The sequence below is a fragment of the Gorilla gorilla genome, chromosome 7 (assembly GCF_029281585.2).
Source record: "Gorilla gorilla gorilla isolate KB3781 chromosome 7, NHGRI_mGorGor1-v2.1_pri, whole genome shotgun sequence".
Lineage (NCBI taxonomy): Eukaryota > Metazoa > Chordata > Mammalia > Primates > Hominidae > Gorilla > Gorilla gorilla.
This window is the reverse complement of record NC_073231.2, coordinates 53,442,099-53,466,215: the sequence shown is the minus strand read 5'-3', so window position 1 is coordinate 53,466,215 and position 24,117 is coordinate 53,442,099. Positions and strand designations below refer to the sequence as shown.

The following is a 24,117-nucleotide window of genomic DNA, read 5'->3' as shown; positions in this document are numbered from 1 at the left end:
ACATAGACAAACTATGAAGATGAGGAAAGAAATGAGGGAATTGCTGGAGAAGGATGTGTGGTTCAGGAAGGAACTTTTTTTTTTAAAGATAGAAGGTATAAAATCATATGATGTGCAGTAAACTAATAACACTATAGAAAGACAGGAAGATCAACAAGTGAAGTACAAAAAAGGTGAGAGGGGTTAGGATCCAGGGTACATGTACTGTCCATTTTACAGATGGGAAGAAAATGGATACAGAACCAGGTAGGTTTGTAAGTCTGGCCATATACTTTACTTGATGTCATCAGCTGAAAATGAAAGGTTTGAGGAGGAAAGAATGGAATATAATAGTTATTGTGGGGGCTAGAAGAGAAGTGTCCGAGGGAAACTCAGCAGGGTTGCCAGGCAGGTGATCGTTTGGAGTTACTGTGATTCACTTAAAGGGAAAAGAAGAAATGCCAGTTGTGTGATTTTCTGCCTAGCAGCCTTGGTGCCAGCACAAGGTGAATGGTTGGGTTCGTGCAGAGTTGAAGTTTTGATAGGTGAGTGTGGCAGAGTGGTGCTGAGGGGCAAAGGAGTGGGGGGACTGGCTAAAGGGAGGGACTTTTAAGCTGGTTAAGGAAGGAAGTGAATTAGAGGAAGCAGATTGGGGGTCTCTGTAGACCTAAACATTTGAGCAAGTGAACTGGAAGCATAGGAGGTAGAGTAGGGGAGTGGGTTGTGGTTTTGAAGTAAGTGGGAACTCAAGGTTTTGAAGTAAGTTTCTGGTGATACTAGTTTCCTATGACCGTGGGATGTATGGCTGAGGCAGAAGGGAAAGGTGGGACATCGCAAGGGAGTTAAATGGGTTATCCACATGAAAATCACTGAATGTCAGGTATTAGGGGAGAAAGGAAGATTTTGAGCAAAGTGCTAAGAGCTGCTGGTTGACTATAGAAGGAGAAGGATAGTAAAACCAGGTGGCACTGAGCATCAAAGGAGAAAGAATTTTTTACCAAAAGGGAAGCGTGGGAAAGAATGGTCTGGAAGCAGCAGAGGGGCAGCAAGCTAGGCTCTGACTGTGTCTTGTGACACTATGTATATGGGATGTTTGGGAAAAAATAGCTTCATTTTGGAGAGGCACAAGGAAAGCAGTGTTCTTAAGAGATAGTAAGCTTTCAGAGAAGATCAGGTAGGAAAGGAAGCAGTCAGAAGTCTGAGGCTGTTCTTACGAGGCTCTAGGAAGGTGGGCACTGCTTGGCACAGTTGCTAAACTGTACTCTTGGCCTGTCACATTAAGTACTTGTTCAATGAATTAATGAATAAAAGAGAAGAGCTTACCTCCTCATGGTCAATTTTGAAATTGAAGTAAAATATAAAATCTACTTATTTTAACCATTTTAAAATGTTCAGTTCAGTGTGTTTAGTACATTCACATTCACACTGTTGGGCAACCATCACCACTCTTCGTCGCCAGAGCTTTTTCATCTTCCCAAACTGAAACTGCGTACCCATTAAACAGTAATTCCTCGTTTCCTCCTCTACTCCTCCTGGGAGCCATCACTCTACTGCCTCTATGAATTTGACTACTCTAGGTACCTCATATAAGTGGAATCATACATTTGTCCTTTCATAACTGGCTTATTTCACTTAGCATAATGTTCTCAAGGTTCATCCATATTATGCATGTATTAGAATTTCCTTCCTTTTTAAGGCTGAATAACATCCTACTGTATGTAAATAGAATGTTTCGTTTATCCATTCACCTGTCAATGGACATTTCTGTTGCTTCCACCTTTGTCTATTGTGAATTACACTGCTATGAACGTGGGTGTGCTAATATCTCTTTAAGACCCTGCTTTCAGTTCTTTTGGGTATATACCCAGAAGTGAAAGTGCTGTATCATACAGTAATTGTTTACTCTTTTTGATGAACCGCCATCCTGTTTTCCACAGTGGGTGCACCATTTTCCATTCCCAACAGTGCACAAAGCTTCTAATTTCTCCACATCCTCTCTAACACTTGTCATTTTCTGTTTTTTATTTTTATAATAAATCCTTATAGGTGTGAGGTGGTAGCTCATTGTAGTTTCGATTTGTATTTTCCTAGTGATTAGTGATGTTGAACATCTTTCTCATGTGCTTATTGGTCATTTGTTTTTCTTTAGAGAAACGTTATTAGTTCTCCACCTATTTTTTAATGATTATTTTCTTACTGTGGATTTATAGACCCCTTTATCAGACATATGATTTGCAAGTATTTTCTCCCATTCCATGGGTTGCCTTTTCACTGTTGATTGTATTGTTTTATGCAGTTTTAAATTTTGATATGGTCCCACTTATGTGTATTTTCTTTTGGTGCCTGTACTTTTGATGTCACATTCAGGAAATCATGGCCAAATTCAAAGTGAATCTGTCCTTTCCCCTAGAATGGTCTTGAAACCCTTCCATAGATTTATGTTGTCTGCCTTTATGTGAATGGTTTTAACAACTGAGAAATGTACTACAATGTCTTTATCTTTGATCGTCCACTTAACCGTTATCAAATAAAGATTAGTATTTCCTTACCTTCGAGTACCTTTTCTCCCTACTCCTGTCACCTCCTCACATCACTCATCAGCTTCAAAACTATAATGATTATTTCAGTAGAAGGCAAGTTTCTAGTTCCAAACTTTAAAATATAAACATCAACATACTTCTTCCATTGGCCCTGGTAACAATGCTTGTGCATTTACTGAACCTGCTTTCTGGGTTTCAGAAAACAAGAGTCAGATTTCAGTAATGATTATTGAAATACTCTACTGAATAGGTCAGAACTTAATTTTTTAACTTTTATTTTTCACAGAACCACTTGGGCTCAGACTTAATTTTTAAGATTCCATTAAAATATTTTGGTTGAAAATGTGATTTCATACTTGTCATTTTAAGGAGTATTTGTCATTTACACTCTATTATCTTCTTCATTTAGGGGCCACTGTATTTTGTGTTGCTCCGAATGCAGTATTTCCATTTGAACTGTATAATGAAGAATACTTAGAGCAAAGGGATCTCTATCTGACTCAGTGCCAACAACAGCTGGAACAATTTATTGCCACATATGGACCTGGGACAACTATTTTCTCTAGTGATGAATAAGTAATTTGAGGAATTTTTGTTCATTCCTACTTAAGCAGTGGAGAAAAAGTGTGACTATTTTGAGAGTGACTTTGAAGTAATGCTTTGATAATACTCTGTACAGGAATATATTACAATACTGTTTTTAAAAATATAAAATATAGTCCCCTCAAAACTAATTGCTAATGGGATAAATACTAATCCAAACCTCTAAAACCAACAGAATTTTAAAACTTAGAACAATGTGGACAATTTAAAGTGATAAAGTTGTCAAGGAGAATACTATAAAGAAAAACCTGGTTAGCCCAGAATACCAGTGAACAGATAAAAATGTAAATGTTGCAATTTGAGCAGTGTGTAAAATGGCAACCTTTATGTAGTTCACTCTACTGTCACAAGATGGCAATAACTCTTTACCTACAAATTACTCTAAAACATTTTTCTTCCACTTGTGAACTTGCTAAACTGATGAGTAAATACTTTATATAACCCGAAGCTTCAAATATAAGGCCTTTTCATACTTTATTACTGGCCTGTCCATTACATACTACTGTTTTAGAAGCCCTAAATATGGAATTGGGAAAAGCCTTGGAAGTTTTCCATACGTATACGCTAGGTTAAATGAAAAAAATACTTTACACGGAAACAAGGAGCCAATAACTTATAAATTGACTCTCTAACCCTAACTGGTTACAAGAAAGGCTCCAAAAGGCAAAGAAACCAACTTGCAAATCTAGTCCTCATTTTTGGAGGGAAGATATCTGCTTTGAAAAGATAGGGGCACCATGAGAAAACAAATCCATCTTGTAAAATTTATAAATCCTTTTTAGTTCAGTTTCCATAACTTTAATAAAAGATCAGTTCTATTCACAGAAAAGCAAAATGTCATTACCAAGTTGCCACTTTATTAACCAAGATGTTACCATGCATCAATTCTTTCAAAATTGGTCCCTTAACAGAGATGCTTAACTATACAGCTGGACCTCTCCCACTCTCCACAGGACCCGGAGGGAGTTGTTCACTATTACTGAATACCTACTAGGAGCAGGGAGTAAACAGTATTAGTTTTCAGAAGCCAAAGGTAGTGTTTTTGTTTTTTGTTTTTTTGAGATGGGGTCTTGCTCTGTCACGCAGGCTGGAGTGCAGTGGTATGATCTTGGCACTGCAACCTCCACCTCCCGGGTTCAAGTGATTCTCCTGCTGGGATTACAGGTGCACTCCACCATGACTGGCTAATTTTTGTATTTTTAGTAGAGACAGGGTTTCACCATGTTGGCCAGCCTGGTCTTGAACTCCCGACCTCAGGTGATCTGCCTGCCTTGGTCTCCCAAAGTGCTAAGACAACAGGTATGAGCCAACACGACTGGCGACAAAGGTAGTTTTCAACAAAATATTTACATATTACAGTTCTATAATGTTAAGACGTTTATTGTGTGCTTCTCAAATACTACATTTCAAACATGTCTGGCTCTCTATGGGGGGAAGGCCAAACACATTCCTATTTTATAAAACTAGGATCCTTTTACAATTGGAAAGTTTAAAAACACTTTTTTTTTTTTTTTGGAGACAGGGGCTGTCACCGTTTGGAGGGTTGTGGCGCCATCTCAGCTCCCTGCAGCCTTGACCTTGCAAGTAATTCTCCCACCTTAGGCCTCCGAGTAGCTGGGACTACAGGGACATGCTACCACCCTGGGATAACTTCTGCATTTTTTGTAGAGATGGAATTTTGCCGTATTTCCCAGGCTGGTCTCAAGTCATCCTCCCATCTCAGTACCTCAGCTTCCCAGTGTTGGGATTACAGGAGTGAGCCACCATGCATGGCACAAAGATGGCTTTTATTTACTTATCTATATTTATATATACATATTTATATGTAGCTGTCACCCAAGCTGTAGTGTACTGATGCAATCATAGCTCACTGCCACCTTAATCTCCCCAGCTCAAAAAACCCAACCTCAGTCTCAAAGATGGTTACTTCACCACAAAAAAATTAAAATGTTTAAGTTTCTCATTAAAGAGTAGAAGTGTACATTCAGAAACAATTATGGGAGGTAATTCATTAATATTAAATATGCCAACGGTATTTTAAAGGTTATTGGAGAATTAGAAGGGGGTGGGGTGCAGGATGAAAAATTAATGGGTGCAATGTACACCATTCAGGTAATGGCTGCACAAAAAGCTCAGACTCCAAACTACTTCATATACCTATGCAACAGAACTGCACTTGTACCCCCCAAGTCTATACTGAGGGAAGTGACTAAGATGTTGCTATACAGATTTTATACCATTTATCATATAAAAATTATAATCTTGGTAAAAGGAATTTATAAGCTAGTACTCAACAGGAGTAAAGATTTAGCTCTAAACCTTCACCCAGATATAAATTCAGCTTTAGAATTCTTGCCAGTTTAGTCCTAGACAGACTGGTCTGCTCAGTCATTTCTCTTAACATAGCATATTGCTTAGTTATTACATGTACTAGTATTAGGATGACTTTTTTGTTCACAAAGATGAAAGCAAACTGAATAAAAAAGGTGAAACCTTTATCTGTAAGGAAGAATTTGATTGCTATTTGGTATTAAAGAGTTTTAAGATTCAACCACCTGGTACAACAGCAGGCTCTGAAGGGGAAGCCAGACAGGGAACCTAGAGGTACAAGCAATGTCTCCCCAGCTGTCAGCCTCAATGAGAATCACCACCCATAAATAAGCTAATTATTGACAAGATTATAATCTTTCGAATATGTTCAAAACAGGTCTGACTAGTGACTGAGAATGGAGCTATTTAGAGTTGATTTAAAAGAAAACACTTTATTGTTCAGCAATTAAAAGTTAGCCAAATATGTATTTTTCTCCATAATTTGTGACGTTATCAACATCAAGTAAAATGCTCATTTTCATCATTTGCTTCTGTTCATGTTTTCTTGAACAAGTCTTCAATTTTCCTTCCAAAATGCTGCATGCCACACCTCCAAAACAAAGTCAGAAACCACAGTGAAAATCATTCCATACTCAAAGTTCTCATATAACCTCAATATTCACAAGTGCCCCTCAAAAAATTAATGTTGAGAATACCACACATGCAAAAGCAACTTCAACAAGAATCTGCCCCCACCCTTAAGTTTATCAGATACTTTCTGAACTGTCAGCAGACATAGTTGCTTGACAAATCACTTACTTGAGGTAACGAAGCAGAAGTATTTTTAAACATGACAGCTAAGAACATTCATCTACAGCAACCTATATGCTAAAAAGAAAGAATATTCACCCTTAATTAAATTATTGCCTTACATACATGTCAGTAATTAATCAATGTACAGTACTGGCATCTCAGTCTTAAAATTATTTCTTCAAAGACACCCTCAGCTGGGTAAACGGCAAAAAGTAATTTAAGTCATCATTGTGCCAGCTATTAAACCTATCTGTCAAGAATACATCACATAACTAACATTAATTAAATTTAGGTACCTCAATACATGCCGCGTGATCCTAGTAGTTTTTTCACAACCTTCTACAAGTTTTTGGAAAACATCTGTTATGATGACCTTCATACACCTTCACCTCAAAGGCTTTCTTGCACCTGGAAATTAAATATCACATTTCGAATTCCCATTTTTATTTGCATTTTGTTGGGCATCTTATATGTAGGAATGGTCCAAGAAGAGAATCTCATTCCTTTAGGAACTGTACTTGCAACCTACCTTTCAGACTCCCAAACCATTTTTTAATAAAAAAGTACTATTATTCTATTACCTGTTTCTGCTTTTTTGATAGTCAGTACTGACAAACCCAAACCTCTGTAACTGAGTATGTTTGTCTGATTAGCACCTAGTAATTCCACAAATTAGCTTATTCCAAACTGGAAACAGGAGCCATTAGCACGGGCAGGAAAATGTTGGAAACATTTTATGATATCCTTCACTGTGGCAGTTTTGATTTTAAGACATAATGGTCATATTGAGTACACAGCCATTGCTTTTCTGTCTCACAGCTCGACGAGGATGAGCTATGAGCCAGGTTAGATGTATAAAAACTAACGTGAAGACCTTCACCTAAAAACATTATAACGGCAAACCTAGCAGTTTCAGAGCAGGGATACTTATATTGGCATTTTTACTGGACACATTCCTGTAAAATTAAGTCCCAAGTTAACTAAAAACTGCAAAGAACATGGACTGGGGCAAAAAATCATGTCATACAGCACCCCAGGAGAATAAATCATTGAGCCAGGCAGCAATACGAAATGATTTATGAAGACATACAAGGTTGGAGCTTGCAAAAACAATCATTTTCATGTGCTGAAATGCTGAAAATGTTTCACACAATCAGTATTAGGAATATAAACTACTGGTTTTGAATAATTCAAAAAAAATTAACTGAAACAAAAAAAGTTTCAGTTTAATATTATGATTCACAGGAACTACAGACAACTACATGCATAATCCTGTCTTTACAAAGCTTAAAAAATGGGCCGGACACGGTGTCTCCCGCCTGTAATCCTAGCACTTTGTGGGGTCCGGGCGGGTGGATCACCTGAGGTCAGGAGTTCTAGACCAGCCTGGCCAAACCCCGTCTCCACTAAAAATACAATAATTAACTGGGCATGATGGTGGGTGCCTGTAATCCTAGCTACTCGGGAGGCTGAGGAAGGAGAATCGCTTGAACCTGGGAGATGGAGGTTGCAGTGTGCTGACATCGCGCCACTGCACTCCAGCCTGCACGACAGGAATGAGAATCCATCTCAAAAAAGCAACAAAAAAACCCACAAAGCTATCCACACCACCCCCCTCCCCCACAAAACCCAAAAGACTGATGGGCGCAAAATTCCAAATGGTGGGTACCTATGAACAGGAAGCAGGGAAATGTAAACAATAGATACCCTAGTATTGGTAATATTATAGTTCTCAAATGTATCGGTGGATTCTTTTGTATTATGCTTCAGAACTTTCCTGCACTACCAATTTTATCAATTATTTAGTTTGAAAATTTTTAGAAGTCCCAGCACTTACCAGTGAAAACAGAATTCAAGCTACTGAAGCCTCAAAAATAATACCTAAAATATTTCAAGGATAAGCCATGACATTCGTCTTCTTGACAGTTAATGATTATTTCAGACGAAGCAATGCATTTCAAATTTGAAGAAAAAAAAACCTATACGAAGTCTCACGATGAAATTTTAAAATTTGTTTCTATGGCCGGGCGCGGTAACTCACGCCTATAATCCCAGCACTTCGGGAGGCCTAGGCGGGTGGATCACGAGTGGTCAGGCTGGTCAGGAGTTCAAGACCAGCCTGGCCAGATGGTGAAACCCCGTCTCTACTAGAAATACAAAAATTAGCCGGGCGTGGTGGCAGGCGCCTGTAATCCCAGCTACTCGGGAGGCTGAGGCAGAGAACTGCTTGAACCCCGGGAGGTGGAGGATTCAGTGAGCCAAGATCGCGTCACTGCACTCCACCCTGGGCGGCAGAACAGACTCTGGCTCAAAAAAAAAAAAAAAAAAATTTTCTGAATAGCTAACAGGTTTTCCCAGCCTCCCAGTTGCTGACCGGTTTCTTCTGTATTATGTCCAGAAATACACATCTCTATGTAAATACAAGCATCTCCGTGTGTAGCAGGCATTTAGCCTAAAGGCCTCCTATACTTGCACGTGTTGTTCTCCAACCTCCATGCCTTGACTTTAGAGCGTATTACGAAGGAAGGTCCAGGAACAAATACCGACTAGCTCTACGAATGGGTCGAGACTAGTAATGACTCAGTAAACTGCGCTTATTACAATTTCAAAGCCACTCACAAAGTACGGTTAACTAACGGTCGTCCTGACACCTAAGGGATAATCACCTTCCTATTTATAAAACGCTCCCTTTTAAGGAAAACAAGCTGCCTACTAAGTGCCTGAAACCGCCAAGGCCGCACGCACAACTTTGCTGGGGACGCAAGAGAGATCTGGCCAAGGCCGGGTGGAGCACGAAGCCCCCCGACGGTCCCTTGCAGGCACCTCCTTAAGTCAGAAGGCCCTTGCCCAGTTTCTGAGCAGAGGACAGCGAACCGGTGTTGACGGAGAAAGGTCAGCTAAGCCTTCCAGGTGGTTACTCACAAAACGCGACTGCGCAGATGGCTTGTGGGGAAAGCTCGTGGGCCTTGGGGGCACCGGCAGCGTAGCCTTTTGGCCTACGCAGCAGCCGCTCGCTCCGCTGCGCCCGGGGAAGGAACAGGGGCCGCGCTCGGCACCCATATGGCGGAGGAACCCGGCACGTAGAGGAGGTGGACCTAAGACCGCGATCACTCTCACCTCGCAGAGCCCAGCTACGGGCCCGCAGTCTCCGCCGCCGACACCACACCGGCATAACTAACGGCTCTTCGCGCTTCTTCCTCCCTCGCAGGTCGCGCGGGAAAGGAAGAGCGACATCGGAAGGCAGCTCTTAGGCACTCCGGTGGCCCCGCCTCTTCCGGTACGCGGCCCCGCCCCTCCGCGGGTGCGAAGGGGGGCTGAGTGCACCGGCTCTGGGGAGGGGGCGGAGGGGAGATGAGACCTGCACCTTAGCCCTCTTCCCTGGTTGCGCGGTGCGGCGACGCTATGTGCTACACAGCAAGTTTATGTGGGGGCTTTGTGACTTCCCGCAGGGGCTTTTCAGGCTCAGGAGTAACTCTGCTAGAGCTAGTCAATGTTTAATTTACCAGTTTGCAGTGGATGCAAACGAGCAGAATATGCCCTAAAAGGCCGGGCGCGGTGGCTCAAGCCTGTAATCCCAGCCCTTTGGGAGGCCTAGGCGGGAGGATCACCCGATGTCAGGAGTTCGAGACCAGCCTGGCCAACATGGTGAAACCCCCATCTCTACTAAAAATACAAAAAAATTGGCCGATTGTGGTGACGCGTGCCTGTAGTCCCAGCTACCCGGGAGGCTGAGTCACGAGAAATCGCTTGAACCCAGGCAGCGGAGGTTGCAGTGAGCCAAGATCGCGCCACTGCACTCTAGCCTGGGTGAGGCTCCGTCTCAAACAAACAAACCAAAAAACATATATATAGCATTCATAAAGCAGTTACCTACCTTGTTTATGAACATGTTATAATTTGCTGTTGATTTTCACGTCTTATTACTTCTGTTTTTCTCATTGTATTATAGAATCCTGACTGCAAAGCACTGGGCTTGATGCTGGAGGAGAAAGGCTTATGATCTTGTTGCCAGAAAGAATACACATGAAAGCATATGATTAAACAATTGACTCATTTAAAGATAGGTCATCTCTCCTTAATTTTTTTGGCTTTTGTTTTGTTTTGAGGCGGAGTCTCTCTCTGTCGCCCAGGCTGGAGTGCAGTGGCTCGATTTCGGCTCACTGCAAGCTCCGCCTCCCGGGTTCACGCCATTCTTCTGCCTCAGCCTCTCGAGTAGCTGGGACTACAGGCGCCCGCCACCACACCCAGCTAATTTTGTTGTATTTTTAGTAGAGCCGGGGTTTCACCATGTTAGCCAGGATGGACTCCATCTCCTGACCTCGTGATCCGCCTGCCTTGGCCTCCCAAAGTGCTGGAATTACAGGTGTGAGCCACTGCGCCCGGCCAATTTGTTTTTGTGTTTTGGTTGGTTGGTTTTGTTTTTAGAGACAGGGTCTCCCTCTGTTGCTCAGCCTGGAGTGCAGTAGTGCAGTCATGGCTCACAGCAGCTTCCATCTTCTAGGATCCTCAAGAGATTCTCCCACCTCAGTCTTGAGTAGCTAAGGGCTCACCACCATGCCCTGCTAATTTTTAAAACGTTTCGTAGAGATGCGGGGGTCTCACTATGTTGGCCAGGCTGGTCTCCAACTCCTGGCCTTAAGCTGTCCTCTCGCCTTGGCTTCTCAAAGTGCTGGGATTACAGGCATGAGCCACAGCGCCTGGCCAATCTCTCCTTTAGACACCGGAAATCTAAGAAACGAATACAACATCCGGTACAAAATTTCAATTTGTCTCAAGTAACATAGAGTATGAATATCTAAGCCTAGTAAGCCTAGCAAAACAAATTGTGATTGTACCTACTTTAACAAAGGATTGCAAAGTATTTCACAGGCGCTTAAAAATCTTTGCTTGGGCCTCCAAATGGAAGCCGTTTCTCCTGTTAAGTAGTGACATGGACCTCAACCTGCTTCTTGGACTAAGATTTCTGGCTGGATGTTGCTTCCACAACCTAATTTTGCAACCTGGGCTGTCACCTCCAGTGTGAAGGGGAAGCTGTGGGAGCCACCATTACTAAAAGGTATAAGTGAGAGTTAGTTTGGACATTAAATCCATAGATGCTAAGGCAACAATTTAGGCAAGTTCTTGGTGCCACTGAGCCCAGGGCCATATGATAACTGGAGGCAAACATGGACAATTCCCCTGCCATGGTTCCAGAGAGGATAGCTCCTGCGTTGCTAACAGCTTTGTGTTGTCTCCTGCAGGCATTCACAGGACATTCATTGACCTCTACTGGGAAGAAATAGCTGAGCCGGGTGGACAGATTAGGAAGGGGCCACTGCCTTATTGACTTACTATGTTCTTTCTTCAGAAAGGATACAATTAAATATCTTGACTAAAATTTAGATGTTGCCAAAACTGTGCAGCCACCCATTTCAGGTTATCATCTTATGTCAGTTACTTTAATTAATAATGTCATTAAATGTATGTTTTCAACTACAAGTAACAAAATATGCAACTAAAGTAGCTTCTGGAAAATGAGGAGTATATTATTCTATATTACAAGAAATCCAGAGGTAGATGGCTCTCGGGTTGATTGATTTAGCAGGAAAACACTGTCAGGGTTGCTGGTTGAATTCTCTGAGATTCTTGGTTTTCCCTTCATAGTTGCAAAAAGCCTGCCATAGCTGTAAACATCATATCTTTTTTCTTTCTTTTTTTTTTTTGAGACACAGTCTTGCTCTGTTGCCCAGGCTGGCGTGCAGTGGCAGGATCTTGGCTCACTGCAACCTCTACCTCCCGGGTTCAAGCTATTCTCCTGCCTCAGCCTCCAGAGTAGCTGGGATTACAGGTGCCTCCCGCCACGCCCAGCTGATTTTTGTATTTTTAGTAGAGATGGGGTTTTATCATGTTGACCAGGCTGGTCTCGAACTCCTGACCTCAAGTGATCCACCTGCCCTGGCCTCCCAAAGTGCTGGGTTACAGGCGTGAGTCACTGCACCCAGCTATGTCTTCATATAACAACATTCAAAGGTGGGAAGGAGGGACATTTCACATGTTTCTCTTTTAACCAGGTTGGAAAATCTTCCCCAGAATGCCCACAGTAGACTTGTTTTCAGGTCTCACTGGCCTTGATTGGGTTACAAGTCCAGGCATGATCAGCTTATAATATGGGAAAGTGGACTCTGACAGAAAGGGAAGGGAGACGCCTGTTTGGTGGGCTGCATAGTGCCTGCACACAGGGGAAACTTTAAAGTGTGAGCGTATTGCTGTGAATCCATGAGCTCAGTTCTCATTACTGTTCAAAGTGAGAGAAGATTACAAGGATATGATGAAAGATACAGGAATTCTGACAAAGAATGGATACAGATTTCCAGTTCCACTTCTGTTACAAAAGCAAAAATAGCTTTTCTTTAGCATAGCTTTATTGACATACAAAAACTGCACATATTGAAAATGAAAAATCAGATAAGTTTTGACATATGTGAAACCATCACCACATTCAAGATAATCAGCATATTCATCATCCCTAAACATTTCTTCATTCCCTAATCCAAAAGTCACCCTCACATCACTCCCCTCAACTGCACCAGGGAACCACTGATTTGTTTTCTGTCACTATAGATCAATTTGCTTTTTCTATAATTAGTTTAAATGAAATCATTCAGAATATACTTTATTTACAGTGTTATTGAGGTATTATTGACATACAAAAAACTGCACATATTTAATCTATACAATTTGATGGGCCAGTATGCACTGTGTTTTGGTCTGGCTGCTTTCACTCAGCATAATTATTTTGAGATTCATCCATGTGGTTGTGTGTTACAATAGTTAATTCCTTTTTATTGCTGAATGGTATTCCCTTATCTGAGTATACCACAATTTTTTTTTTCTGTTTTTTGTTTGTTTGTTTTTTGAGACAGAGTCTCACACTGTTGCCCAGGCTGGAGTGCAGTGGCAGGATCTCAGCTCACTGCAACGTCTGCCTCCTGGGTTTAAGCAATTCTCCTGCATCAGCCTCCCGAGTAGCTGGGACTACAGGCGCCTGCCATGAAGCCTGGCTAATTTTTGTATTTTTAGTAGACATGGGGTTTCACCATGTTGGCCAGGCTGGGCTCAAACTCCTTGCTTCAAGTGATCCGCCTGCCTTGGCCTCCCGAAATGCTGGGATTACAGATGTGAGCCACTGCACCAGGCCCCTGTCTTCTTCCTCTTCCTCTTCTTCCTCTTCTCCTCCTCCTCTTCTTCCTCCTCCTCTTCTTCTTCCTCCCTCTCTTCTTCCTCCTCCTCCACTTCCTCCTCCTCCTCTTCTTCTTCCTCTTCCTCCTTCTCCTCTCTTCCTTCTCCTCTTCCTCTTCCTCTCTCTCTTTTTCTGTTGAAGCCTTTGTATTTTTTCATCTCTATTGAAGACTTCCTTGACTTCCTCTCTTCTTTGAGTTCATTTCTTGAGTTTCCTCTTCCTATGCAAAACTTTTTTTCCTATAGTTTCTTGTTGGAGAAATGCAAAGTTTAATGTTCACTAGTTTATGTTTTGCTGTTAGTAAAGGGATTTTTGGAATTTAGAACTCCCTTTTCCCTTTCGAGTCTGTCATCTCCAAAAGGGCTTAAGAAAGTTAATCTAGAGACTCAGAGTTGCCTAGAAGCCTTGATTACTAGTGTCCATCATTTCCCATTGTACTTTTAAAATATTCACTTGTGTGTATGGCCAATTGATTTTTGGCATGGGTGCCAGTACCATCTATGTGGAAAGGACAGACTTTCCAACAAATGGTGCTGGGAAAACTGGATATCCAATGCAAAAAAATAAAATAAAATAAAGAAGTTGGACCTTTATCCGATATTATATTAAAAAAAACTCAAAATGAATCAAAGACCTAAATTTAGGAGTTAAAACTATAAAATTCTACAAGAAAACATAGGGGACAATCTTCATGACACTGGATCTGGCAGTGATTTTTTGGCTATAACACCGAAAGCACAGGCAACAAAAGGAAAAATAAATTGTACTTCATCAAATTAAAAAATTTTGTGCATCAAGGGATACTGACAAGAGAGTGGCCAGGCTAGTCTCCAACTCCCGGCCTTAAGTGATCCTCTTGCCTTGGCTTCCCAAAGTGCTGGGATTACAGGCATCAGCCACAGCACCTGGCCAATCTCTCCTTTAAAAACTGGAAATCTAAGAAACAAATACAAAATCCAGTACAAAATTTCAATTTGCCTTAAGTAACATAGAGTATGAATATCTAAGCCTAGCAAAACAAATTGTAATTTTTGTTCTTCATATATTCCAAATATTTTCTCCTAATCTGTGGATGGTATGTATTTAATAACACTGAACCATACACTTAAAATTGGTTAAGATAGTAAATTTTGTTACATGTATTTTACTACAATAAGCAATTTTCTTTTTTGAGATGGAGTCTCACTCTGTTGCCCAGGCTAAAGTGCAGTGGTGTGATCTCAGCTCACTGTAAGCTCCACCTCCTGGATTCAAGCGATTCTCCTGCCTCAGCCTCCCAAGTAGCCGGGATTACAGGTGCCTGCCACCACTGCCTGGCTAATTTTTGTATTTTTAGTAGAGACAGGATTTCACCATGTTGGCCAGGCTGGTCTCAGACTCCTGACCTCAAGTGATCCACCCACCTCAGCCTCCCAAAGTGCTGGAATTACAGGCGTGAGCCACCACATCTGGCCTACAATAAATAATTTTTAAAAAGACATTTTAAAAAGGAAAAAAATCCACCTATCTTTACATGGCCTAACTCATTTTCTGCTTCTCCTTTCTGGTGATGCTCCAGTCACCATGGCCTACTCTTAGTTCTTGGAACATGTCAAATAATTTTCACATCCTAAGGCCTTTACTGTTGCCTGGAATTCTCTTGTCCCAGATTTTTGAATGGCTGACTTCTTTCCTTTTTTTTAATCTCAATTTTAATGTCAACTTCTCAGAGAGGCCACATTTCCCCTACCTGTCTAAAGTGGGCCAACTCCAACACATCTCCCTTTTAATTTCCTTCATTAACACTTAGCATAGGCCGGGCGCGGTAGCTCACGCCTGTAATCCCAGCACTTTGGGAGGCCGAGGCGGGCGGATCACCTGAGGTCGGGAGTTCGAGATCAGCCTGACCAACATAGAGAAACCTTGTCTCTACTAAAAATACAAAAATTTAGCCAGGCGTGGTGGCGCATGCCTGTAATTCCAGCTACTCGGGAGGCTGAGGCAGGAGAATTTCTTGAACCATTGCACTCCAGCCTGGGCAACAAAAGTGAAACTCTGTCAAAAAAAAAAAAACAAAAAACACTTAGCATAATCTGCAATTTTCTTGTTTATTTACTTACATACTTTTACACCCTCACTGCATATAAATCCTGTAAGAGGAAAGTTCTTGTCTTATCCACCTTTTTATTCCTGACACCTAATACAGTCCCTAGCACTTAATAAATATTTGTTGAATGAATAAATAAATGAATCACACATATGTGCTGATTTGGAAAAATTTTCAAGATATTTAAAAATTTTAAAGCTAGGTGCAGAAGGTATTTGGAAAGACTACATTTTTGGTTAGATTTAAAAAATGCAGGGCGGGAGGGAGGATCACTTGAGCCTAGGAGTTCAAGACCAGCTGAGCAACATAAGGAGACCCGGTATCTACAAAAAATAAAAAAATTATCTGGGTGTGGTGGTACGTGCCTGGTGGTATAGTTGCAGCTACATAGAGTCTGAGGTGGGAGGATAGCTTGAACCCAGAACATCGAGGCTGCAGTGAATCTGATCTCACCACTGCACTCCAGCCTTGGTGACAGAGTGAGACCCTGTCTCACAAAAAAAAAAAAAAAAAAAAAAGAAAAGAAAAAGAAAAAAGAAGCATATATATGATTGTTAATGCATAGGACTTTTTTTTTAAGAGACTACAAAAGCACCTGTTTGTGGCTGGGCGTGGTGGCTCCCACCTGTAATCCCAGCACTTTTGGAGGCCAAGGCCGGTGGATTGCTCAAGCCTAGGAGTTCCAGACCAGCCTGGGCAACATTGTGAAACCCTGTCTCTACAAAAGAAATACAAAAAAATTAGCCAGGTGTGATGGCACGTGCCTGTAGTCCCAGCTACTTGGGAGGCTGAGGCACGAGAATCACTTGAGCCCAGGAGGTGGAGGATGCAGTGAGCTGAGATCGCACCACTGTACTCCAGTCTGGATGACAGACCAATACTCTGTCTCAAACAAACAAGGAAACAAAAAATAACCTGTTTGTAATTTTATAATTAATGCCTCTAGGAGTGAAACTTGGGTTTGTGAGGAGAGTGATCTTTTTATTTTTTATTATATCATTCTTTCCTATTTGGATTTTTATTATGCATATGTATTGATTTTGTAATTAAATTAAATTGAAAAAATACTATTAAAGTAGTACATTTTCTCTGCAGGGTGCAAAAATAGACCATTTCTAAGATTTGCCCCATCAGTCCATTATTTCTTCATCCTGAGTGGCATTATAAAAAGGGTTCAGCATTTTCCAGCAATGAGTGCCTCCCTGGGGGTCGCTGGTCTCTAAGTTGCTGAACTGAGCTAATGCTGACAATTGCAAATACAACTAAAACCACTTCAAGGGGAAAGTTTCATGGTTTAAATGTGATATAGTTAGTTTATCAAAAGTAACTTTTAAAAAATAGCGCTTCTTTGATAATATAATCATGATTACCTTAGGAAGTTTACGTTTTGTAGATAGACATACATGTCGATTCAGGGACATATAGGGTATTATTTTTTATGGGCTGTCATAATCTATAGTCTGCACTTACATATGTGAATCTCATTAGTAATTTAATACATTTGGCCCTCGGCCCTTTTTCATATTAGTGAATGATTTAGAGAGCCTCCCATGTCCCCTAGATGTTTGCAGCAGAAAATAGGGTTGGAACTGGTAGGAAGTTGGCTGTAATAACCACATCCTTGTGCTTTTCCTTGCTCAGTAGTAAGCATGTCAAAATAGAGTTAATCCAAGAGAAATGTAAATGAACCTAGTCATAAATGCATGACTTTTCTATATAAGATTCTTTTACCTCAAGCAGAATTATTTTTAAACATAATATTGACATTGAGATAATCATAGTATTTATACCTCTCGTCAAGGTTAAAGTTCCAAATCTGTGGAAAAATACATTAAATTGTCAGAAACTAGGGCACTGATCTAAATGAAAATTGATTCTTAAACACTTGAAATATATGAACTTTACTGAGATAATTTTGGTGAAAATTAACTAAATTACTTATACTTATGATTTCTGCCAGGATCCAAAATAATGAGGTAGCCACAGTGGCTTTAATTGTCAATGTGAGACACTAGTGTTTTCCTTTTCTGTTTAAACATGTAACTTTTATGTTATGAATAAACTTTGCAAATAACTACTTAAATACTACAAATTCTGAATGCAAAGGAATGTTTTAAAATTATTCAAGCTGGCCAATGAGACCTGATGGGAAGTCTGCTAGGGAACTTGAGGGAAGGTTTTCTTCTGTGATGAAGAGACACATATGGGAAGAAATGCCTCTTCTTCCCATTGATATTCTCATCTAGACACTGAAAGAACACCTGGCCCTGCTGCAAATGTCTTGTTAAATGAGGGGAGTTTATCTGAGATGGCAAAGTGGAAAAGAGAAGGAGCCCAGCAACATAAAGACATCTAATAGTCACCAAATTAAATAGAATGAACTAGCCAGGGAGCCACTCCAGCGTAGGCTTCTTGTTACGTAAAATAATAATTTTTTTTAACTCTTAAAAAGGTATTCAAGAATGATTACACAGAGAGTCCAGAATGTGGAAGTAATTGAAACATTCAAACTAAGGTTAAATTATGTTATTCACACCTCAGGGATAATATAATATAAATTATGTCCTGAAATTAACATCCCATTAAAGCTTTCAACAAATTACTATAAGGAATCAGCAACCCTTTTCTGAAATTTTACCGGCTTCACTTTTTTTTTTTTTTTTTTTTGAGACGGAGTCTCGCTCTGTCGCCCAGGCTGGAGTGCAGTGCAGTGGCACAATCTCGGCTCACTGCAACCTCCGCCTCCCGGGTTCAAGCAATTCTCCTGCCTCAGCCTCCCGAGTAGCTGGGACTACAGGGTTGTGCCACCACGGCCGGCTAATTTTTCTATTTTTAGTAGAGGCGGGGTTTCACTGTGTTGGCCAGGTTGGTTTCGAATTCCTGACCTCATGATCTGCCCACCTCGTCCTCCCAAAGTGTTGGGATTACTGGCTTGAGCCACGTGCCTGGCCACCATCTCATTTTTAAGGGACAATAAGTATGCTGTTCTCAAAAGTTTCCAGGGGAAAAAAATAATGATCGACAAAGAAGATATTAACTGGAAGGAACAGTTAACTAGAGGGCATAATGTTGCAATTGCAGCCAGGTAGAAAACTGATTTGAATATCCTTCATGTGTGTGTGTATTTACATACATGTTCTTGTGTGTTACATACGTATATGTCAGAGATTCCTGTGCCCCAAAAGACAAAAGTCACCTTTTAGAGAGTGTCATCCTTCTGTGTGTATGAGCCCTCTCCCAGGAACCTGGAAACTTTGGTCCACTGGTGAGGTTACACATGGACATGGGCTCCCTACCCCCTTGATAACCACACAGGACACAAAAACAGCAAGGCCGTGTTTAAAGAAGAGAAAATGAATGACTATCTTCCATTTTGCAACAACCATCATATATAAATCTTGTAGTTCTTCAAACATAGAACATTTTCTCATGTGGATAAGCCTTTACTCTCTGGCTAGCTGCTATACCTTATCTAGGGCCTCCACCCCACCAACCCCTGCCCCCCCCACCCTCCCCCTCGCCAAGGTGGGGTATCTTGGAGCAGAGGTGCTTAGAGACGATAGGTGGATTCAAACACTCCCTGATTTGTTTGTGGTGGGTTAAGTAAGTGAAGTTTTGTCTAAAAACTTGGGGTCACCAGAAAGGAAGTTACGGTCTGGCCCATGGGCATGGCTTCTTCCAGACCCCTCAGGAAGAAATTTAGAACAAAGAACGGAGGTCAGATTTCAGTCCTTAGTTCCCCCGCATCTGAGGTCTACATGCCAGCAGATCCACCTGGTGGGGGTCCAGGTTTCTGAAAACAACTCAGATACATGTGCTAAGATGTTGAGACCTATAATTCCAGCTACTTGGTAGGCTGAAGACAGAGGATCGCCTGGGCCCAGGAGGTCGAGGCTGCAGTGAGCCATGATAGTGCCACTGCACAAAGTGAGACCCTTTGCACAAAGTGAGCTACCATGCCCGGCAAAGTATCATGTTTTTGTATTTTTAAAAATTGATGTATAGGATTCTAATCTTTTTTCTTTCTTTCTTTCTTTTTGTTTTTATGGAGTCTCACTCTGTCACCCAGGCTGGAATGCAGTGGTGCGATCTCGGCTCATTGCAACCTGCACCTCCTGGGTTCAAGCGATTCAGCGATTCTCATGCCTCAGCCTCCCCAGTACCTGGGATAACAGGCCCCCACCCCCAAGCCCGGCTTATTTTTGTATTATTAGTAGAGACAGGGTTTCACCATGTTGGCCAGGCTGGTCTCGAACTCCTGACCTCAAGTGATCCACCTGCCTCGGCCTCCCAAAGTGCTGGAATTACAGGCATGAGCCACTGCGCCTGGCCTGATACTGATCTTTTATCAATTAACAGATATACATTGCAAATAACCTCTCCTGGTCTGTTTTGTTTTTTAGTAGGTTTATGGAGTTTCATGTTCTTGGGAAGTCTGTGCTTCCCAGGAGCTCCCCAGCACCCAACACCTCAGCATTTCTATAGAAGATTTCTGGTAACCCTTACGTCCAAATCCTTTAACATGCCTTTCAAGGTCCTCGTTGATTTGAAAATTGGAAGTAATACAGTACTTATTCCGAGGATTTTGTGGGTTAAATGAAATAATATATATGAAGAATCCACCCCCCTCCTCAATGCACTTTCCTTCAAAGTATCATGTTTTACTTGCCTGCTTTTTCCTCTGTCTAGAGGTTTCTTTTCCTTTCTTTTTTTTTTTTTTTTTTTTTGAGACAAGTCTCACTCTGTCGCTAAGGCTAGAGTGCAGTGGCACCGTGTCAGCTTACTGCAAGCTCCGTCTCCTGGGTTCAAGCAATTCTCCTGCCTCAGCCTCCTGAGTAGCTGGGATTACAGGCACCCACCACCACGCCCAGCTAGTTTTTATATTTTTAGTAGAGACGGGATTTCACCATGTTGGCCAGGCTGGTCTCGAACTCCTGACCTCAGGTGATCCACCCACCTCGGCCTCCCAAAGTGCTGAGATTACAGGCGTGAGCCACTGTGCCCAGCCTAGAAGGTTCTTTTCATCCCTCTTTGCCTTCCTTGATCTCTTACAACTGAGTTAGTTGCCCCTGGCAGACACTTTTTGTTTTGTTTTGTTTTGTGTTTAGAGATGGGTTCTCACTTTGTTGCCCAGGCTGGATTCAAACTCCTGGGCTCAACAGTTTGAGCCTCCTGTTTCAGCCTCTCTCACATTCGGTCCATAGCATTCAGAAATAGTGTTTAACCAGTGATCTGAGCATCCCTTGGCCTAATCAATATGACACAAAAAATTAACCAACATGTATGTCTAGCAAAGGCAGCATGCTTCTGGACTCAGCCACTGTAGGGCAGCTTCCTGTTTGGCAAGCAGAGTTCAGATCATGGCAGAAGTATCAGCTACCTTGGCAGCCCAGTTCCATGGAATGGATTTAGAAATTGTTACTATAAATCCAGCCCAGGTTAGTTTCATCTCATGATTCTGTAAGTCACTAATAACCTATAAGCTTCCTTCCTCTCCTCTCCTCTCCTCCCCTCCCTTCCCCTCCCCTCTCCTCTCCCTCCCTTCCCCTCCCCTCTCCTCTCCCTCTTTCTCTCTCTCTTTCTTTCTCTCCCTTTCTTTTCCCTCCCTCCCTCCCTCCCTTCCTTGCTTCCTTCCTTTCTTTCTCTCTCTCTTTTTCTTTTCTTTTTCTTTTGAGACAGGGTCTTGCTCTGTCACCCAGGCTGGTGTGGTGGCTCAATCACAGCTCGCTCAGCCTCATCACCCTGGTAAGCCCCTTTCTTTTTAAACTAGCTAAAGCAGATACTGCAGCCAAACTCAAACTGATATACCTTCCTTACACATGGGGGTGACTTTATGACCCAGTTCTGGCCGATAAAAAATAAGTGGAAGCAGCCAGGAGCAGTGGCTCACGCCTGTAATCCCAGCACTTTGGGAGGTGGAGGCAGGTGGATCACAAGGTCAGGAGATCAAGACCATCCTGGCTAACATGGTGAAACCCTGTCTCTACTAAAAATACAAAAACTTAGCCAGGTGTGGTGGTGGGCACCTGTAGTCCCAGCTACTTGAGAGGCTGAGGCAGGAGAATGGTGTGAACCCTGGAGGCAGAGCTTGCAGTGAGCTGAGATCGCGCCACTGCACTCCAGCCTGGGCGACAGAGCGAGACTCTGTCGCCAAAAAAAAAAAAAAATAGTAAGTGGAAGCTTTGATTACACTAAGCCACCTTACCAGTCCTGGACTGCCTACTTATGGATTTCTTTTCTTTGCTTTCTTTTTTTCCTTTTTCTTTTTTTTTGAGACAGAGTCTCGCTCTGTCACCCAGGCTGGAGTGCAGTGGTGCCATCTCGGCTCACTGCAATCTCTGCCTCCCTGGTTCAAGCGATTCTCCTGTCTCAGCCTCCCAAGTAGCTGGGACTATAGGCGCCCACCAAGCCCGGCTAATTTTTTTTGTATTTTTAGTAGAGATGGGGTTTCACTGTGTTGGCCAGGCTGGTCTTGAACTCCTGACCTCGTGATCTGCCCGCCTCGGCCTCCCAAAGTGCTGGGATTACAGGCGTGAGACCCCAGCACCCGGCCTGGATTTCTTTAAGAGAATAAATTTTTAATTTACTAAAGCCACTATAGTTGTGTCTTTCTTATTAGCAGCTGAATGCAATTCCTAACTAATCTAGTAAGCAATGAACAATGCCTGCCGTAGCATTAAAAAAACATTTGTGGGCCAGGCATGGTGGCTCATGCCTGTAATCCCAGCACTTTGGGAGGACGAGGCGGGTGGATCACAAGGTCAGGAGATCGAGACCATCCTGGCTAACACGGTGAAACCCCGTCTCTACTAAAAATACAAAAAATTAGCCGGGCATGGTGGCGGGCGCCTATAGTCCCAGCTACTCGGGAGGCTGAGGCAGAAGAATGGCGTGAACCCGGGAGGCAGAGCTTGCAGTGAGCCGAGATCGAGCCACTGCACTCCAGCCTGGGCGACAGAGTGAGACTCTGTCTCAAAAAATAAATAAATAAATAAATAAAAAAATTTGTGGACCAACTGATGATTGATGAACAAAGGCACTGAAGCGTGAAATAGCTGTGTGTGTGTGCGCATGTGTTTACTAATAATTAAAATGTAAAATAGGAAGTAGTGGAGGGAAGTGACATAGGAAGAGGGTTCATAAGAGGGTTAGACTTCATCCTTAGATCATGGGATACCACTGAAGGGATTTGAGCAAGTATGTTACATCTTCAGGTTTGCATTTTTTGATAGGTTACTTGGGTGCAGCCAATACTGAAGGCTGGGAAAACTGTCAAGGCTACAAATTATAAGGTAAAAATGATGAATACCTGCAATAATTATTCTTACATACATTTACAAATGTAAGTATATCAATAGGGATTTTTGTTTGTTTGTTTTTTGTTTTTTGAGAGGGAGTCTTGCTCCACCGCCCAGGCTGGAGTGCAGTGCCTCAATCTTGGCTTACTGCAACCTCCGCCTCCCAGGTTCAAGCGATTCTCCTGCCTCAGCCTCTTGAGTAGCTGAAATTACAGGCACATGCCACCACGCCTGGCTAATTTTTGTGTTTTTAGTAGAGACGGGATTTCACCATCTTGGCCAGGCTTGTCTCGAATTCCTGACCTCATGATCCACCCGCCTTGTTTCCCAGAGTTCTGGGATTACAGGTGTGAGCCACTGCACTCGGCCTGGTAGGGAAATTTTTTAAGTCAGAGTGTGTATACTTATAATAGTGGGAGATACTGTCAAATTACATTTAAAAGAGGTTATGCTTCCAACAGTACAAAAGTCCTCATTTCCTCACCTTCACTAATGATGAGTATTTTTTGTATCATTGACAGGTGAAATATGTTCTTCCATTGCTTTTTAAATGTGTATTTCTTAATTATGCCTGAACTTGTGTATCTTTTCATAAATATATTGGCTGGTTTCTTTTTTTTTTTTTTTTTCCTGAAACAGATTCTCATTCTATCGCCCAGGCTGGAGCGCAGCAGGACAATCTCAGCTCACTGCAACCTCCGCCTCCTGGGTTCAAGTGATTCTCCTGCCTCAGCCTGCTGAGTAGCTGGGATTACAGAAGTCTGCCACCACACATGGCTAATTTTTGTATTATTAGTAGCGACGGGGTTTCACCATGTTGGCCAGGCTGGTCACGAACTCCTGACCTCAAGTGATCCGCCCACCTCAGCCTCCCAAAGTGCTGGGATTACAGGCGTGAGCCACCGTGCCCGGCCCTGTTTGGTTTCTTTCTATGAACTGCTATTTGTTACCATTTGTGGAAGTTTTTCTTTTTTTTTTGGGGGGGGGGGAGGGGGGACAGAGTCTCGCTCTGTTGCCTAGGCTGGAGTGCAGGGGCTCGGTCTTTGCTCCCATTTGTGCAAGTTTCCACTAAGTTGTTGGTGTTTTGCTTTTTTGAAATCTGAGAACTGATTTTATGTAAAGAGATTTACTGCTTTATCATGTGTTGTGATTTTTTTCCTCTGGCTTGTGTTTTGTCTTTTGACCTTGTCTTTTGTTTTGTGAATTTATTTTTATGTAGTCAAAATTAGCCATCTTTCCCTTTAAGGCAGCTTGCGGGTTTTTGTGTCA

General features: G+C 42.2%; 1 protein-coding gene, 1 long non-coding RNA gene and 1 other non-coding gene across 10 annotated transcripts in view; 1 reads left to right on the top strand and 2 right to left on the bottom strand.

Annotated features, from left to right (window-relative positions):
* MCMDC2 (minichromosome maintenance domain containing 2) overlaps nt 1-24,117 on the top strand; it is a 96,136-nt gene that overhangs the window by 46,882 nt on the left and 25,137 nt on the right. For 3 of the 8 annotated variants that reach the window (XM_055349476.2, XM_055349479.2, XM_055349478.2), the window contains one exon: nt 2,929-3,957. The exons of 1 other annotated variant lie outside the window; for it this stretch is intronic. In XM_055349476.2, coding sequence (XP_055205451.2) covers nt 2,929-3,095 — 167 coding nt within the window. In that variant the 3' untranslated portion in view covers nt 3,096-3,957. Of the gene's footprint in view, nt 1-2,928; nt 3,958-4,640; nt 5,977-9,453; nt 9,523-10,194; nt 10,305-24,117 lie in introns of those variants that run through there. 4 more of the 8 variants (XM_055349482.2, XM_055349481.2, XM_055349480.2 and 1 more) reach the window with 2 other exon arrangements.
* LOC109028050 (uncharacterized) lies at nt 5,865-9,520 on the bottom strand. The gene is made up of 4 exons (XR_002007111.2): nt 9,363-9,520; nt 6,542-6,653; nt 6,252-6,320; nt 5,865-6,042 (listed from the first exon to the last, which is right to left on the bottom strand). It is a non-coding gene; the product is annotated as an uncharacterized lncRNA (long non-coding RNA).
* On the bottom strand, nt 6,395-6,483 carry LOC115935697 (small nucleolar RNA SNORD87). The gene has a single exon (XR_004071316.1). It is a non-coding gene; the product is annotated as a small nucleolar RNA SNORD87 (small nucleolar RNA).